This window comes from Anolis carolinensis, chromosome 6 (genome assembly GCF_035594765.1).
Source record: "Anolis carolinensis isolate JA03-04 chromosome 6, rAnoCar3.1.pri, whole genome shotgun sequence".
Classification (NCBI taxonomy): Eukaryota; Metazoa; Chordata; class Lepidosauria; order Squamata; family Dactyloidae; genus Anolis; species Anolis carolinensis.
Genome location: NC_085846.1, coordinates 10,538,448 through 10,556,562, shown reverse-complemented (window position 1 = coordinate 10,556,562; position 18,115 = coordinate 10,538,448). Strand labels below are relative to the sequence as shown.

The following is an 18,115-nucleotide window of genomic DNA, read 5'->3' as shown; positions in this document are numbered from 1 at the left end:
GTCCTGTTTTTTGGATATATATTTAGATTTTTGGATATATATTGAGTTTGTTTGATTATTTTCATATCACCACAAGCAGTGAATTATAGTCCCCCACACCTGTCTTATCTGATGGTTTAGACTGATATCCATTAATTGGAGTACACTATAGAATTAATACAGTTTGATACAACGTTAACTGCCATGAGTCAATGCTGTGAATTCCTTGGAGTTGCCTCAGATTGCTGGTACCTCACCAAGCTACAAATCCCATGAATCCATATCATTAAACTGATATCAAGCTGCACTAATTCTGCACTGAAGATTCACCCCATAGGAATGTATATCTTATTTTATTTATTTATTTATTATTACAATATTTATATCTCGCCCTTCTCACCCAATAGGGGACTCAGGGCGGCTTACAATAAAACACATATATAAAATTGTACAATACATTGTGAATCAATTAAAAAGTTATTAAATTACATCAGGCATTCCTAAAAACACATAAAATACAGATAGGCATCTAATAATGTAAGCTGCAGTTTTCTGTTTATGTAATATGGAAAGAATGGATTACCATCGAAAATGGCTCAGAAGGCCTCAGATGCATTTGATTTCCAACAATAGTTAACATTTTGGAAAGAACTAACTTTTTGCAGCTCTTAGGAGTTCTGAATCTTCAAAAAGTCATGACTAATTATGACCATATTCATATCTAGATAGTTGGGATCTACATGTGTGGGCTTAGATCTGATCTTTGCAGCAGTATTAATTCATGACATTATTTGGTCATTATTCTAATTATTGTTACCCACACATTTTTCTATATCAGCACTCATGTCATCATATTTTTTTTTTCTAGAGATCTCCCAGTATCTCTGTGTAGCTTATTTTTGTGATCTGTTGATAGGAAAATAACTAATTCATGTATTTGTGGGTGGTCTTTGCAGAATGTGGATCGGAGCTACACCCACCTGGGAACTATGGTGGAGTTTGCCATGGCTTTGGTGGCTAAGCTGGACATCATCAACAAGCACTCTTTCAACAGTTTCAAGCTTCGTGTGGGTGAGTGTGGGTGAACCGAAAGTGAGCCATGAAAAGATACAAATCTCATCTTTCATGTGGGTCTTTGCATCCTTCCTCACAATGCAATGCAAATAGATAAGATTCTATTTTTGAGGGAGGGAAGCAGGAGGAAATGGAGCACTTTTGGGGTGTTACTGGCATCAGTCCAAACATATTTTAGGCTGATACTGAGCTCTGAAAAAATGCTGACCTTTTACATTTGTAATAGAAGTTAACCATGTATGGTATTTCCCTGGTTCTTGGCTTCACATGTATTTCAAGCAGTTTTTTTTAAAAAAAATAAGATATGATTAATCGACATCTAATGTTGAGTACGCAAAGGGCAATACACGAGCTACATGAAGGTACACACATACAGTAGCCATATAGACCCCCTTAATGTCCCTTTAAATAAACCATTTTCTGCTCCTGGAACTATCCAGCAATGGCCTTTCCCCAATTAAATGGAAAACACTCCCTCAAAACCACACTGGAACTTATTTTTGGCTGGAGGATGGGGGTATGAATGCTCCAATAAATAAATGAAAGGGCTTTGCAGAGAAAGGTCCAGCTCTGTTCCTGTAGCTGGATGCGGACCATAGGTCACTCCTTCATGAAGATCACAAATTAGACTGAGAAGAGCCATCACTGAATCCAGAAGGTTGATAAATGTACTTAAGCCCCATCACCTTCAAGCAGTGATCCTGAAGGTTCCAGCTTCTTGGAGCCTCTAAAGCAGTGGTTCCCAACCTTTGGTTTTCCAGATGTTTTGGACTTCAGCTCCCACAATTCCTAACAGCTGGTAAACTGGCTGAGATTTCTGAGAGTTGAAGTCCAAAACGCCTGGAGGACCAAAGGTTGGGAGCCACTGCTCTAAAATCTCCTGCACGGTATTCTGCTAGAGCAGTGGTTCCCAATCTGTGGTTCCCCAGGTGTTTTGGCCTACAGCTTCCAGAAATCCCAGCCAATTTACCAGCTGTTTAGATTTCTGGGAGTTGAAGGCCAAAACATCTGGAGACCCACAGGTTGAGAAGCACTGTGCTAGAGGAACACAGTTGGGCTCTCCTCCAGACACCAGAATCCATGGGAGAGAGGAGAGTAGGAGTTCAGGAGCTCAGAGGTGGGTTTGGTTGGATGATTGTGAAAGCCTGCTCTAGTTCCACCTGATTAAGCAGCCCCATAGTCAATCTGGTAGCCTTAATGTATGGTCAGAAACCAAGCAATTGTTTCTTTTGACTTTTCACAGTTATCTTTCCATGTACCGTTCACTCAGCAATCTTGAGGTCTAATAATATGCTAGTCTTTAGGCCTCCTGAAGCATGGTTGTAGGACTCAAACTGATAGCTTTGTCTGATTCATCGGTGTAGGTCTCTGTGAGTTCATCTGTGAACTTATCAGTGGAGGAGAAGGTGAAACAGATTGGTATTTTTGGGTAGAACTTTTTAAAAATATATAATCTTTATTGAAGTTTTATTTATTTGACTTACCATTTGTTTGGTTTGAATAGTAGCCCATTAAAAATAAATATATTTTGACCATATAGCTGTATAACACACAGCTGTGCTCTATCTCTATGGTATTTTCCCCCAGGCATGAATCATGGGCCAGTTGTAGCTGGAGTGATTGGAGCTCAGAAACCCCAGTATGATATTTGGGGGAATACGGTGAACGTGGCCAGCCGGATGGAGAGCACAGGTGTGCTGGGGAAGATTCAGGTAAGGTCTTTAAAACAAGCATTTGGGAACTGAGTGGCTTAGTTACTGTTGGTGCTTTGATTGTACTTTTCCTGTACGGCAAGCCCCAATATTCTTCACCAATATTCCCTTGAGAAAACTATTGCAACTTCCCAATTTTCATTAAAACTCTTTAATTAGATTTCCCTTTAATTTTTACATCTTTGCGATGTCACATAACTTAATCATCTGATACTTTCATTTCAAAGGGTGATAGCAAAATGTAGGACCGGGCTGTGGCACAGGCTGGAAAACAAGCCAGCTGCAACAAATCAACAAATCACTGTGACCAAGAGGTCATGAGTTCGAGGCCAGCCCGGTGCCTGCGTCTTGTCTCTGTCTCTGTTCTATGTCATGGCATTGAATGTTTGCCTTTATGTGTGCAATGTGATCCTCCCTGAGTCCTCTTCGGGGTGAGAAGGGCGGAATATAAATGCTGTAAATAAATAATAGTCAGAACCACTGGAAGGGGCAAACTAACGCCCCATCTACACGGCCATACAAAATTCAGATCATCTGCTTTAAACTGGATTATAAAGCAATGTAGATTAATATAATAGGAGCCCTGGTGGCGAAGTGCATTAAAGCACTGAGCTGGAGACCGAAAGGTCCCAGGTTCAAACCCCGGGAGCGGCGTGAGCGGCTGCTTTTAGCTCCAGCTCCTGCCAACCTAGCAGTTCGAAAACATGCCAATGTGAGTAGATCAATAGGTACCGCTCCATGCTCCATGCAGTCACGCCGGCCACATGATCTTGGAGGGGTCTACGGACAACGCCGGCTCTTTGGCTTAGAAATGGAGATGAGCACCAACCCCTAGAGTCGGACACGACTGGACTTAACGCCAGGGGAAACCTTTACTTTTACCTTAGATTAATATAATCCAGTTCAAATCAGATAATCTTGATTTTATATGGAAGTGTAGATGAGGCCTAACCATTGACTGACTCGCATGCATAATTCCCAAAGTTATAGGACTGACAACAGCTGGATAAAATGGACTACTCTAGATTGTTTTAAGCTGGATCCAAAAGGGCTCTTCTGTGTCAAGTTTCTAAGAGGAACCAAGATTTGGCTGGATTACTCTGTCTTTCTCTAGCATCCCATTCACTTCTATGGTCTCCCTTTTTGTTCTCATAGGTCACAGAAGAAACAGCCAAATCTTTGGAGACCCTGGGATACGCTTGCTGTTTGCGTGGCGTTATCAAGGTGAAGGGCAAAGGTCAACTGCGGACATACTTTGTGAATACAGACATGGCTCGACCTGGATCTCAAGGGCCAATGCTGAGCTGACTCCCATTGAGTGAAACTGTGGCCTGCACCAAACTCTTGTGGGCTAGAAATGTCTTGTGAATGACTGCAGCCCTTCCTCATGGCACTTGAGGGCAGCACAGGACTTGAATGACCTCTCTCGCCTGCGATTTCATGAAAGCCTTTGTATTCCATACTTGGTTTGCGGTCACTATCATTATGAAATGCAAGGAGGCAATGAAGACATGTCAAGATGCATTTCATACCTAACATAAGTGACAGTGGAACTAAAGAAGAAATTGCCTCTTCTGAGGACAACCTTACCACCAGTGGAAGCCTTGGCCAGTGTGCCTCCATGTTTTTTTTCCCTGTTACAAGAATAGGTTTGAAAATAATATTTGTAAATATAAAAAAATGCCTGAAAAACTTTTTTCCGAGTGAGGAGAAACAAACGAGAAGAATCCTAGACTGAAAGGTGTCTTCAGATTTTATTCTGAACAGAAAGCAGCATTTTCTGTGCAGGATAAAGCATTTTCTTCATGGAAAATAATACTTGAACACAAAAATATTTATTCCTGCACAAAAAGCTATTTTCTGTGCAAATCAATTATGTATGAATTTTATGCAGAATAAATTCCCAATTACGTTTTCTGTAATGTATTGCTGTGAGTTTTCCGGGCTGTATGGCCATGTTCCAGAAGCATTCTCTCCTGATGTTCCACCCACATCTATGGCAGGCATCCTCAAAGGATGCCTCACAATCTCTGAGGATGCCTGCCATAGATGCAGGTGAAATGTCAGGAGAGAATGCTTCTGGGACGTGGCCATACAGCCCGGAAAACTCACAGCAACCCAGTGATTGCAGGCATGAAAGCCTTCGACAACACATTTTCTGTAATGCTGAAACAGCTGGATATACTTTACTGATTCTAGCACAACATACCCAGGACCAAATATTTCTATGTGAGGAGGCAAAAGATGGGATTCATTACCAAAATCAGTCATCGAATTGAGATCTCCCCCCGCCTTTGCTTGACAGGAGGAGAAAGAAAAGGAGCCAAGCTGGATCTACAGAAACTACAGCTGGTGTATATAATTTTGTGAAGGATTAAATGGTTTTACCTATTTTATTTGTAGATAATAATATGTTGCATGTGTTTATTCTGGTGGTTTTGGTTTGACTTTGCTCTGACTTCATCGATACTTGGGAAACTGCCAGCATTTGCTTTTCAGACACAGCGATGCTTGCGATGTGAATATTTCATCCTTCCTATCGTTTCTATTGCCCATTTAGTGCAGAAAAGAATGGTAGGAATTGTGCAGCTCAGTAAAAACCTGGAGATCCCATTAAGTCGGTGCTTATTTCCTCAGTGGTAGGCAACAGAGAAACCAGAGAGTTATGAATCAATTTGTTGCTCTTGTTGTTGTGTACCTTTAAGTGGTTTCCAACCTATGGCAAACCAAAGATGAACTTATCATAAGTTTTCGTAGGCAAGATTTGCTCAGAGAAACCTAACCTATGTACGTTAGTTGTGGTCTCAGTTCTTTGATTTGTTCAGAGAGGGATTGTCCTAGCTGTCTTCTGAGGCTGAGAGAGGCACTGCCTTGCTTGCATCCTCTCGGACCTGGAAGCTGTAGTTTGGAGTTCAGTGGCTGAGGATCCTAAATACTTCTCCCTGGACTGGCAATCCCATTATTCACTAGGATGGAAAGGTGGTACTTAAAATGGATCATAATGCTATAACGGTGCAGCGTGAATGGGTACCAGTAATTTATGAATTTTACTTCAACACAGCTAAGAAGACAATGTCTTTCATTATCCACTGAAGGTAGCACCTATTATCCAGAAAAGTTCGAATTGTGAAACAGGTTGCAGATATCATAAATAAATAATTGAGTAGAGGGTACAAGGCAGGCTAAAGATCCAGTGTGGTGTAATGGTTTGTGTATTGTGAGTAGGACACTCAGAAGACCTGGGATGGGTTTAGAAACAACTTGAAGGCACACAACAATATAGCCAATACAGTTCTTGAGGTTCCTCAAAACTTATTGAAACTTGTTTCTTGTTTATGGTTGCTTCTGTTCAGCTACTCAAAGAACCAAGAACACAGGTAATATATACTGAAAAATTTCTCCAATCTCAGTTCAAGTGAGAAGATGTCTCCAAATGCAGTGAATTCCACAGTGGGACCATACAGTAAAGTCCTTCAGGAATAGTTACCATTTCCATATCAGTACGATGGCAAATCCACTATGAGTTTTAGTCTGAATGTTAAAGGAGGGCCCTTCCACACAGCCATATAACCCAGAATATCAAGGCAGATAATCCACAACATCGTCTTTGAACTGGATTATCTGAATCCACACTGTCATACAGTCCACTTCGATGTGGATTTTATATACTGTAGTTGTGTGGAAGGGACCGGAATTATCCAAGGATACAGAGCCCAATTCTCCAAATAGGCCCAGCATATTTAAAATTCAGACCAAAACTCAGAGCAGTTTCATTACTCTGCTGTCTATGAAGTCACCAAATTCCAATGGTCAGGATACATCCAGAGTCTCTTACACACACTATAATCAACACACATTTTCAGTGTCTCTTGTAACATGCATGTTTTTATTATTGGTGACATGTAAATAATGTATTTATTTTTCTATTAAAATACAAAGTAAATAACATTGATAAAAAGCACTCTAGATTATTTTTATCATCTAAGTTTGATAGAATGGATTTCTGAAGATTCCAATGGTTGCTCTCAACTGGAGCAGACCCACCAAAGCAATGAAATTTACATCAGCATTGAATCAGTAAGTTTTACTCAGGTAAGGCCAATAGCTGAATTTGGATCTAAGGTTCCAATTATCCTTTTCCCATTGCTAAACACTTTGGGCAAACCCAAGGCACTTTGTTGGCTAAGGAACAAAATGATATCCTCTTTCTGAAGCCAACTGTACCAACAGCGAAACCTTCACACAACTTTCTTCCCAAATACCTTGATTCCACCTTCAAATACCTGCAGCCTAAAGTGACTATCTCACATTACCTAGTGGTGAAGTCATCTCTATATGTATCTTTTGAGCAAAGTACGTTGAAATGAGAAGGGATGGAAGAGAATGGAGATAACACATTTTTTCTTTGTCAGTCTTTACTGTCTCCCACAAATGCTCACTAACTTCTCTCCTCCAGATAACCTTCCAGGCTTCTTTTTATAACTGTGTATGTTATCAATAGCCATTAATATTAAAAACTTCTGGAGAATAAAACAGATCCAAAAAATGAATAAAAAGGAAAGAGCTGAAAGGAAATGAAGGTGTGTGAGGGTGGATGGTAGGTGGATGCTCTTATCTTCTCTTTGCCTTATCCAAAAATACAGTTTGTTTTCTTCTAGAATAAGAGATTATTATTTCTTTTTAACACTTTTCTCCCAGGATTGGGGCCCAAAGTGGTGTTTAAAAACTAAAATGAAACAGCAAAAGATATCTAAACACTCCAGTTAAGTCAGAGCTTGTGGGTGAATTTTAGAAAGGAATGAAGGGAAATAATAGAACGGGTGACTATCACTTCAAAATCCTCAAAAAGCATGGTAACCTGATCCTGCAACTGTAGTTCCAAAAGATCAATTTAAAATCATAGAATCATAGAGTTGGAAGATACCATAAGGCCCAGTCCAGTCCAACTCTCCCATATGCACACAATACACACACACACACACACACACACACACACACGGTTGCATTGATGAGGAATTGAATCCAAGCCTCTCATGTCTCAGGCTAGAATTCTAGGACTGAACCACCAATGTTCATGGACTAGTTTGCAAGCTTTGGTTTAGAAAATATGACACAGAATTGCTGCTCTAAGATTTGAACACTTGGCAGTGGAAGCTACTGTTCATGCTCAGCGAACTCTTCTTTATTGGAAGGAACCCTTTCTTTTGAATGAAATGGTACTTCAGGGCTTGTTGAGAAAACGGAACTGGCCTTTCTCACATAATATTGATGTAAAGAGGATATATGGCGAGAGAGAGCTAGCATTTCACCATACAGAAACCATTGTGAGAGTTCAAAGCTCACATTGCTCTTCAGTGGGTTTGTAAGGTGACTGGAGGGGCTTGGAAGCATCCCCACCTTCTTGACATGATCCACCAGTTGTTGGGTTAGTAGACATAGTCAGAAATTCAGGATTCTCCTGATTTAAGTGTTTGATCTTAGAATTTCCAATGTGTTGATTTCCTTGCATGGTGCCATGCCTGCTGCTGGACATTTCTGAGGCTGTCCCTTCAAAGAGCTTGGCCATGAAGCCAAAGCCAGCTGACCGGATAAAGGAGCCACCGCTGAAAGCATAAAGGATGGGGTTGACGCTACTGCTAAAGAAGGCTAAGGCAATCAATGTAGGTCTACCTATCATTCCTGCTTTTTTCACCACCTCGGAATTGCTCCATATACCCACCACATCCAAAAGGTTAACCACATGGTACGGGAGCCAAAAAAGAGCAAAAGCTATCACAATGAGACTGATGAGGTGGTTTGTCCGTCGCTTCCGGCGGAACCGTGTCTCCTTCAGCCGTCGGCTTATGGTCCCGTAGCTGTAGATTATGGCAATGAAAGGCAGAACAAACCCAGTGATGGTTTCAAAGAGATTGTGGAAAACCAAGCGCTTGGATCCAGGTGGAGGGTAGCTGAGTTGACAGTAGAGCCGTCCACCTATAATTTTCTCCCTTCGGTAGATGAGCACAGGGATGGCCAAGAAAAAGCCAGCCACCCAGATAGCAAAAACCAAAATGCGTATGGTACTTCTTGTGCGGATCTTCTGGGAGACAAATGGCCAGGAGATAGCCAAGCAGCGGTCAAGGCTCATGAGAGCAATGAGGGAAACACTGGCGTACATGCTAACTCCGCAGATGTAATAGCAAGCCTGGCAGATGACTTCACCCATTTCCCATTGGCCAACACTTAGAAAACGCAGGAAGATAGGTGCCGTGAGGAGTACAATCAAGTCAGCTATGGCCAAGTGGAGGATGAGAAGGCAGGTGACGGTGCGCTTGTGGACAAGGCAACCTGCACTCCACACAACGAAGGTGTTGCCAGGGAGACCCAGGATGAAGGCGAGTGAGAGGACAACCTGGCCGACGGTTGCTCCTGGGAGAGGACCCATCAAACTGGTTTTATTCTGGGCTGTATTATTAGAAATATTCATGGTCCAATTGAATGTTGCTTGGTGACAGAGGAACTGTGTGGGGAAGAGAAAAGCGAGAGAGATGTCAATAGAATGTCATGACTAGGACCCTACGTGTATTTGCATAGTGTAATTGTGCTCTGAGACCCTTGCGTTGAAGGCAACGTTGTGTAAAAGCAAATGTGCAAGTGAATTCAGCGACACAGTTGACTATACAACCCCATACTGCATCAAATGTGCAATTAAATAGACATCTGAATGTGGAGCCATATGCAAAACAGAATCAGATGTACAACTCGGCTTCTGTGATCCTGAACTAGATCGCAGAACACAACTATTGGACAAAAAAAAGACCCAGTTGTGTAAGACACCAACCAGATTCTGACCTACGTTCTTCCCTTTCCACTTGGTTACAGTTTGGGAACAGTGTAATGAACATCAGCCCTTTACAAAGGCAACCTCAATCTATATATATAAAAGAGTGATGGCATCACGGCGACCCACAAAACAACAAAACTACAGGCCCCCCAATCTTGAAATTTGACAACACAACCCATCATCCACGCCTCTAGGTTAATACAACAAAAAGAATAGAAAAATAAAGTCCTAATTAGAGGGAGAGGAATAATTGCTTTTATCCAATTGCTGCCAGTTAGAAGGCTAAGCTCCTCCAATTTGGTCTCCTAGCAACCCAATAAAAAATAATAAAAACACTAAAAATAATTAAAAACACTAAAAGATTAATACAATAAAATACTATAATAACAGAAAATAACTAAAAATAATACAAGAAAAAAATAAAATATAATAAATAAAAATATAACTTACAATAAAATTAATTTAAAAATACAAATAACATCAAATAAAAATTACACAACAATTTTTAACCAATACCACCACCACTTTGCCACAGCAACGCTGGGCACAGCTAGTGTAATATAAAGTACATCGTGATAACGCTCTCAAAATAATTCTAGATGAATAGGTAGCATAAAGTTTACAAAACAAATCACTAAGGGGTGTGTATGTGTGTATAATGCATTTAACTTAGGGTTGAGCTTACACAAACCAATACGTTTGCAGCCAGTTCAGAGCATAAATGTTCCAGACTAAACACTCTGTGGTGCCACGTTGATGTCTACATTGTCCAGCTGGATCAAGACCTCATCCTTTTATGCCTGAAGAGGAAAAGCTGTTTTAACTCTGGAAAATCTGTGACAGCCACACAAAGTAGTCAAATGTCATGAGAACAGCCAGGAGTGTATTTGGGGTAAGTCGGGCTTTTCTTGCTCATGGAGACTTGCCATTAGAGGACAAGCTTTAAGAATATCAGATTCATTCTCAGATGTGATACAGTAGAGTCTCACTTATCCAACATAAACGGGCCAGCAGAATGTTGGATAAGCGAATACGTTGGATAATAAGGAGGGATTAAGGAAAAGCCTATTAAACATCAAATTAGGTTATGATTTTACAAATTAAGCACCAAAACATCATGTTATACAACAAATTTGAAAGAAAAAGTAGTTCAATATGCAGTAATGCTATGTATTAATTACTATACGAATTTAGCACCAAAATATCACGATGTATTGAAAACATTGACTACAAAAATGCGTTGGATAATCCAGAACGTTGGATAAGCGAGTGTTGGATAAGTGAGACTCTACTGTATTAGATTTCAAATTCAAGAAAATGTGAATGCCTATTGCAAACCTAACCTCCACCCAATCACAACCTGGCACTATCCAGATGCTTTGTACTACAATACGATCATCCTTGACCATGCTGGTTGGACTGATGGGAGTTGTAGTCCTAAAAATCAGGAGGCCTGTCAAAAAGGGTAAAGAATTTCCCTGTCACTGCCAGTCAAATTGCAACAGAGGTTGTCCCATTGAAACAGAAGTGATGCTTGATGCTGACTTGGTCTAAAGGCACAAAGACTTCTAGTTCTTTAAGCATATGAAGCAATTTCCTTTCAGCTCTCAGAGAAATGGTGGGGCAATTGTTTAATGATGGGGAAACAAGGGCAGTGCCTAGAGATGTGAGTTCTGCATAAGGACATGCACATATCTATTTGAGATGAACTGTGTCTGTTCAGAGATGAGGTCAGGATCTTTCCTTACTTTTTCAACCAATAGGACCAACATGGTGTCATTGGTTGACAGTTGGACTAGGATTTCTGGGGTTCAAATTCTTCTTCAGGAAGCATGCAAGTGACCTCGGACAAGTCACAGAGTGGGAAGGGCCATCCAGTCAACCCCCTGAAATGCAGGAATCCACAGTCAAAGCCTTCCTCATAGAAGTCATACTTTCTCAGCCTCAAAGGAAGGCAAAGGCAAACCTCCTCTGAAGAGATTTTGCCAAGAATGTTTTGTGACAGATCTGGTTTAGAGTCACCATAAATCAAAAATGGTTTGAAGGCACACAACCTTATTTCTTACATGGGAAAAGTTGCTGGAGAAGCACTGGTATTGCTTGGATATCCTACAAGGAAAGGTTTATGCAGCCCTTTCCTTTTCCACAAATGGTTGGAGGCACATCCTAGAGGAAACATCACGTAGCATTACTGTGGCACATCTAGTTTGACTTTTGGGTAATGCCTAGAATTCAACTTTTCTACAACATCCATAAAATTCACCAGATAAGGCTGAAGTTGGCCACAGGAAAAGTTAAGGACACCAGCTGAGGAAGGTTGTCAAAGGGGACATGCTGGTGCCTGTGATTTCAGCCTTTTCTCCTGCTTCTAAATTCTATCTTCTCAGCTTCATTAGTCAAATGCTTTGCACGACTTGCGGAGAAGGGGCATTATTTGGGTCACCCAGATTTTTTGATGTTAAGGGTGCATCATGTTCTAAAGTTCTTAGTACATCTGTGGCCCTCTAAAGAAAGTGTGGGCAAATGGATGCATTTCCTGTGTTTCCCCATGTAACCAGACCTTCAAAGCAGCTTCTGCCCACATTAACCACCAAGCTTAGTTATTCAAACTGAAATTGAAGCAAGTTGAGTTTTGGGACCTGCCCTCAGGTCCCAGAAGACTTTCCATTAAGTTTGAAATTAAGACATTGGAAGATAAGACTAACTGCTCAGCTGTGAATAATACTGTTACATCCAGTCTACATATTTATTGGCTCCATGTTCCAATATAAGTTAGTAAGACTTTTTCAAAAGTGATTCTGCAGTAGCAATGACATATGCAGTGTTATTGCCACTGCAGAATAAAAAAACTACTATGTTTGAACTTATAGAGATAATGATTATATTGAATGTATCTGCCCTAGTCAGTGATTACACATCTTTAAAAGTCATAGCCCCTTTGGCAGTGATCCTGGGATTTGTAGTTTGGGTTTGAGCATTGGACTATGACTCTGGAGAGCAAGGTTTGATTTCCCACTCATCCATTGAAAAGTTTGATGAGCCACATACCCTCAGACTCATAAACTGCAATAATAGGTTTGCTTTAGGGCTGCCATGTTGGAAATAACTTGAAGACACATAACAAGGTACTTGGACATCTCTTCTAGATAGCTAGATAATTGAAACCTTAGGCTTACTAAGGGATAGATTATCTCCTTCTGTCACTACAGACTTAAAGACCTGGTACCCAAGTTGCATACAAATCAGAACAGATTCAGAAGATGAAGCCAGAAAAGAATATAAGGTTTGCATTGATCATGCTTCCACTGCCGAAGTTGTCAGAATGGCATAGCACAGGTTATTCTTACATAATGCATCATGGTTAATTGGAATCAAGACTTCTTTTATGATTGTAAGACATGGACAAGCTGGAGAAAAAAGACAAATTCCTTTTCCAAATGATTCACTTGTATAATTAATATTTACTTTATTAACTATATTTTATCGCGCTCTATCTCACCTCAAGGGGAACTAGTAGACTAATGACAGACCTGGAAAGATAGATAGAAGTGGCTACAAACAGAAAATGCAAAGGCATGTTTACAGCTGAACAGTAAGAAAACAATGACTCTAAAGCTGACGATGAAGGCATTGAAATAGATTTTTGTTTCTCTGGCTCAGTCATTAATCAGATGGAGATGAGAGTCAAGAAATTGGAAGACAAGAACTTTGAAGGAAAAACTATGATGGATCAAGATCCTGACATGCAAAGATCTATAATTGAATACTCAAGTTAGGATTGCCCATGCCATTGTCTTCCCCGTATCTTCATATGTTTATGAAAGTAGGACAGTGACTAAAATAGATGGAGTCCCCAGATGGCATAGTGGACTAAGTGACTTGAAGGTTGGGTTGCTGACCTGAAAGCTGCCAGATTCGAATCCCACCTGGGGAGAGTGTGGATGAGCTCCCTCTATCAGCTCCAGCTCCATGCGGGGACATGAGAGAAGCCTCCCACAAGGATGGTAAAAACATCAAAACATCCGGGCGTCCCCTGGGCAACGTCCTTGCAGACGGCCAATTCTCTCACTCCAGAAGCAACCCCGGTTGCTCCTGACACGAAAAAACAAAACAAAAACTAAAATAGATAGGAAGAGAGTCAACTCATTTGACCTGTGGTGCTGGAGAAGAATTCTGCAGAAACCATGGACTGTTAAAAAGACAAATGAATGGGTCCTAAAGGAAACTGAACCAGAACTCATCCTGGAAGCCAAGATGACTAAACTCAGACTGCATACTTTAGCCATATCATGAGAAGACATGACTCCCTAGATAAGATGATAATGTGAATGCATTAGGAAAAGATGAAGACCCCATTCCAGGATATGAACTTAACCATGGAATCCACATGCCTGAATTTGCAAGACCAGAGCAGGGATGTTGGGCATCTCTCATTCATAAGGTTAACTTGGGCAGCAGCAACAAAATGATAATGTGCTCAGAAGACTATTTCTCCTTTGTTATCCCATCACATCTTCTAGACTGGACTCTTGGCACAGGGAATCTTTGCTAGGTTCTTTGCTAAGCTCTCTTTGGTTTCACTTCTCCTTTCCACTCTCTTTGTGGTCCCATCTGTCAGAAACTCAACTTGCCACCCCAAATATCATCTTGAAACTGTGGAGATATCCACTCACTTGCTTACCTTTCTGGTCTTCCAAAATAGTCTGCCTGGTGCTTAGTTCTCCAACCTTCTGCACCCTGAGACTTATCCCGTTCCTAGTTTTGCACCACCCCTTGAGGAGTTGGTTGAGTGGAAGTGGTTTGGTTTGTGGGCTGCTGCTTCTCGCACTCTCACAACAGCATTAGGAAACACCCCCTCTTTTGCTCTCTTCCATTGAGCTCCAAGAGGAAGTGACTGTAACTTTGTAAGGCATTGAGTAAACAGTGGTAAGAAAGTAGTAATGCACTAACAGAAATGGTATTAGCAAGTAGTTGGGATGCAAATATATTTATTTATTTAATCATTTACAGTATTTATATTCCCTCCTTCTCACCCCAAAGGGGACTCAGAGCGGATCACATTATATACACATAGGGCAAACATTCAATGCCCATATACGCATAGAACCGAGACAGAGACAGACACAGAGGTAATTTAACCTTCTCCTGAGGGGATGTTCGATTCTGGTCACAGGGAGGAGCAGCTGCTTCATCATCAACTGTGACAGCATTTCCTCATTGCAACGTCGTAAATTAGTTAAATTTGCCTCCCCACTTTATAAGTGGTACCTTATTTCCTACTTGATAGATGCAACTATCTTTCGGATTGCTAGGTCAGCAACAAGCAGGGGCTATTTTTTTATTTTTTAATTGACGGGTGCTCACCTCGCCACAGGCTGGCCTCAAACTCATGACCTCATGGTCAGAGTGATTTATTGCAGCAGGCTGCTCACCAGCCTGCGCCACAGCCCGGCCCCCAGGCTTGTGATGTATGTGTCGTACATTGCTAAGTCTCTGTAGATACTTTTGTCGAGGTTGCCCACTCTAACCCACCTTGTAAGCCATGAGTTGATGCATCCTGCTATTTTCCTATACCTGGAGACACCATGGTGGGCATAAGCAGACACCTCCTTGAGGTGTCCATACAGGCAATGTCTATGTGGCATATCCTGCCAAAGGAAAAATAGTAGGATGTGATATTACTGATCCCTTCACTCAACAATAACTCAAAATGGCCATAATATAGGGCTTTCAAAGTGGGCTCTGAAGGGAACTTTTGGTCATTGCATGGTCAGAAGACAATTGCAATGCACACAAGGAACAAAAAGTGCCATTACCTTCCCATTGAAGCAGTACCTATTGATCTCCTCACATTTGCATGTGTAGTATAAAATAATGTAGTGTGATGTTTTATTTGGACTATGACACTGGAGGCAAAGGTTTGATTCCCCATGTAGCCATGGAGTGTATGGGAGAGTCACACAATCTGCTCCAAAGAACCTTGTGATAAGGCTTGCTTCTGGGTTGTCACAAGTCAGAAACTACCATTCCATAATTCTGAAGCAGTTAAAGTGGTGTAAAACTGAATTAATTCTAGAGTGTAGATGTGCCCAAGGTTCATAACTGTCCAAAAGAATTCTGGCTAAGGTTTACAATAGCATAATGTATTAATTGCTTATGTTGATATCCAAATTATTGGTGTTATCTCCTACAGAGAAGTGGCCCATGACAATAATTTAATTGTCACTGTTAGTACTTGTTAGTACTAGGATTCCTTTCTCTTATTTATGCTACCTGTGAAAGATTTTTGCTTGTTCAGGCCACCCAAGTTATTCAACGGTGTGAATTTAATTCCTCTTTTCATTACACGGGTCTTCAGGCAATACAAATTATGAAACGTTGTCCCTAGAGTGACCCAACCTTGAAATCCCTCCATTGTTATTGTGTACATACATTTGCCTCACAACGGTTTTGCAGCATCCCTTGATGTTGCATCAGAGCTCTGACCAGAGAAACAGCCAGAGTAAGGCTGGTTCATTTCCTCTTTCAAGAGGGATAGCTGAGTCAGTCTGGGTTACAGAAACCATAATAAAAGAACAGTTTGCTATCTTAGAGACAAATACATTAGGCTTGTTAATTGCTAGAGAAAATTCCCCGGCATTCATATAGCAGAATTCAGAATCCGGAGCATTGTTTTAAAATTGCTTCAAGCTATAGCTCTGAGCTATCTCAAAAGTAGTGAGTTATTTTCAGCATTGTGGCTGGCAGTTTATAGACTCATAACCTAGGGCATATCTATACGTTAGAATTAATGTGGTTTGACGCCACTTTAACTGCCATAATCCAGTGTAATAGAATCACAGAGTTGTAGTTTGGTGACACACTAGCACTCTTTGGCAGAGAAAGCTAAAGACCTTGTTAAACTGCAATCCCCATGAGTTAAACTGCAATCCCATAGAGCAGTGGTTCTCAACCTTCCTAATGCTGTGACCCCTTGATGCAGTTCCTTATGTTGTGGTGACCCCAACCATACAATTATTTTAATTGCTACTTCATAACTGTAATTTTGCTACTGTTATGAATCTTAATGTAAATATCTGATATGCTGATGTATTTTCATTCACTGGACCAAATTTGGCACAAATACCCGATACACCCAAATTTGAATACTGGTGGGGTTGGGGGGGGGGATTGATTTGCCATTTGGGAGTTGTAGTTGCTAGGATGTATAGTTCACCTACAATCAAAGAGCATTCTGAACTCCACCAATGATAGAATTGAACCAAACTTGGCACTCAGAATTTTCATGACCAACAGAAAATACTAGAAGGATTTGGTGGGTATTGACATTGTGTTTTGGAGTTGTAGTTCACCTACATCCAGAGAGCACTGTGAACACAAACGACTATGGATCTGGACCACATTTGGCACGAATACCTGATATGCCGAAATTTGAATACTGGTGGGTTTGTGGGATTGATTTTGTCACTTGGAAGTTGTAGTTGCCGAGATTTATAATTCACCTACTATCAAAGAGCATTCTGAACTCCCTCAATGAAGGAATTGAACCAAACTTGGCACACAAAACTTCCATGACCAACAGAAAACACTAGAAGGGTTTGGTGGATATTGACCCTTGATCATTTTAGTTGCCCTCCTCTGGACACATTCCATTTGCACAGTAAAGCTGTGCAGATGGAAAAATAAAGAATGTGCACTTGGAAAGAAGGAAGGCAAACAAGTGCATGGTATGTATTGGGGTAAAGTACTGGGACAGGATGTTATAATAGCACGAAGGCATCGGAATAACCCTCTCAAGGTTTTAAAAATATTCGAGGATTATGTGTATGTTCCAGACATGATAAAAACTCATAGGGCTTCAGACTTCAGAGGCACTGTTTTTGGCAGCCCTAGTCTAATGGCAGATTCTTAAGTGAGTCACTGCTGTAATCATAGATAAGAAAGAATGATTCCTTGGAAAAAAAGTCTCTTAGATAAGCAAAGAGAAAAGCATGCTTTGCCCTGGGGCTTCTTTCAATATGAGGTATTTGTCTGGAATATGGTTTTCTAAAGAAAAATCTGTTGAATTAATGGAATTGGACACTGCTTTAACTGCCATGGCTCAATGCTATGGAATCTTGGGATCTGTAGTTTGGGGAGGCACCGGTACTCTTTCACTGAGAAGGCTAAAGACCTTGTAAAATTACAACTCTAAGGATTTTGCAGCATTGAGCCATGGCAGTTAAAGCGGTGTCAAACTGCATTAATTCTACAAAAGTTCCACCCCTAAAACCAGGAGTTGTAACCTTCCAACCTCTTCTAGTTTACGGTGTAATCTCCTAACACCCAAGATTGTCTGTCCTGCTTTCTCATTGTCTTCAGCACAGAATAACAGAGTGCTTCTGTTCCCAGAGGTTTGAGTTAGCCATTCTGTTGTAGATTTTAATCATGATTGTAAAATGGTTTAAATTTTGGTGTTGAAGAATATTGGTGATTTATATCACTGTGAGACAGGTTTTTTTTTAATAGTGTCAGAAGTGAATTGAGA

At 40.8% G+C, this 18,115-nt stretch overlaps 2 protein-coding genes across 2 annotated transcripts in view; one reads left to right on the top strand and one right to left on the bottom strand.

Moving 5' to 3' along the window:
• adcy4 (adenylate cyclase 4) overlaps nucleotides 1-5,175 on the top strand; it is a 53,817-nt gene extending 48,642 nt beyond the window's left edge. Inside the window, 3 exon segments of the mRNA XM_003223847.4 lie at nucleotides 936-1,050; nucleotides 2,641-2,765; nucleotides 3,921-5,175. Coding sequence (XP_003223895.2) covers nucleotides 936-1,050; nucleotides 2,641-2,765; nucleotides 3,921-4,073 — 393 coding nt within the window. The 3' untranslated portion in view covers nucleotides 4,074-5,175.
• A 1,459-nt stretch (nucleotides 5,176-6,634) lies between these two features.
• Nucleotides 6,635-15,591, bottom strand: ltb4r (leukotriene B4 receptor). The gene is made up of 2 exons (XM_008115355.3): nucleotides 14,270-15,591; nucleotides 6,635-9,264 (listed from the first exon to the last, which is right to left on the bottom strand). The coding sequence occupies exon 2, from the start codon at nucleotides 9,229-9,231 to the stop codon at nucleotides 8,098-8,100; it is 1,134 nt and encodes a 377-aa protein (XP_008113562.2). The 5' UTR covers nucleotides 9,232-9,264; nucleotides 14,270-15,591; the 3' UTR covers nucleotides 6,635-8,097.
• Between the last annotated feature and the right edge of the window lie 2,524 nt (nucleotides 15,592-18,115).

Bases quoted from the DNA above. Each gene is read 5' to 3' on its own strand.
- ltb4r (XM_008115355.3), bottom strand. From the start codon at position 9,231: ATGAATATTTCTAATAATACAGCCCAGAATAAAACCAGTTTGATGGGT.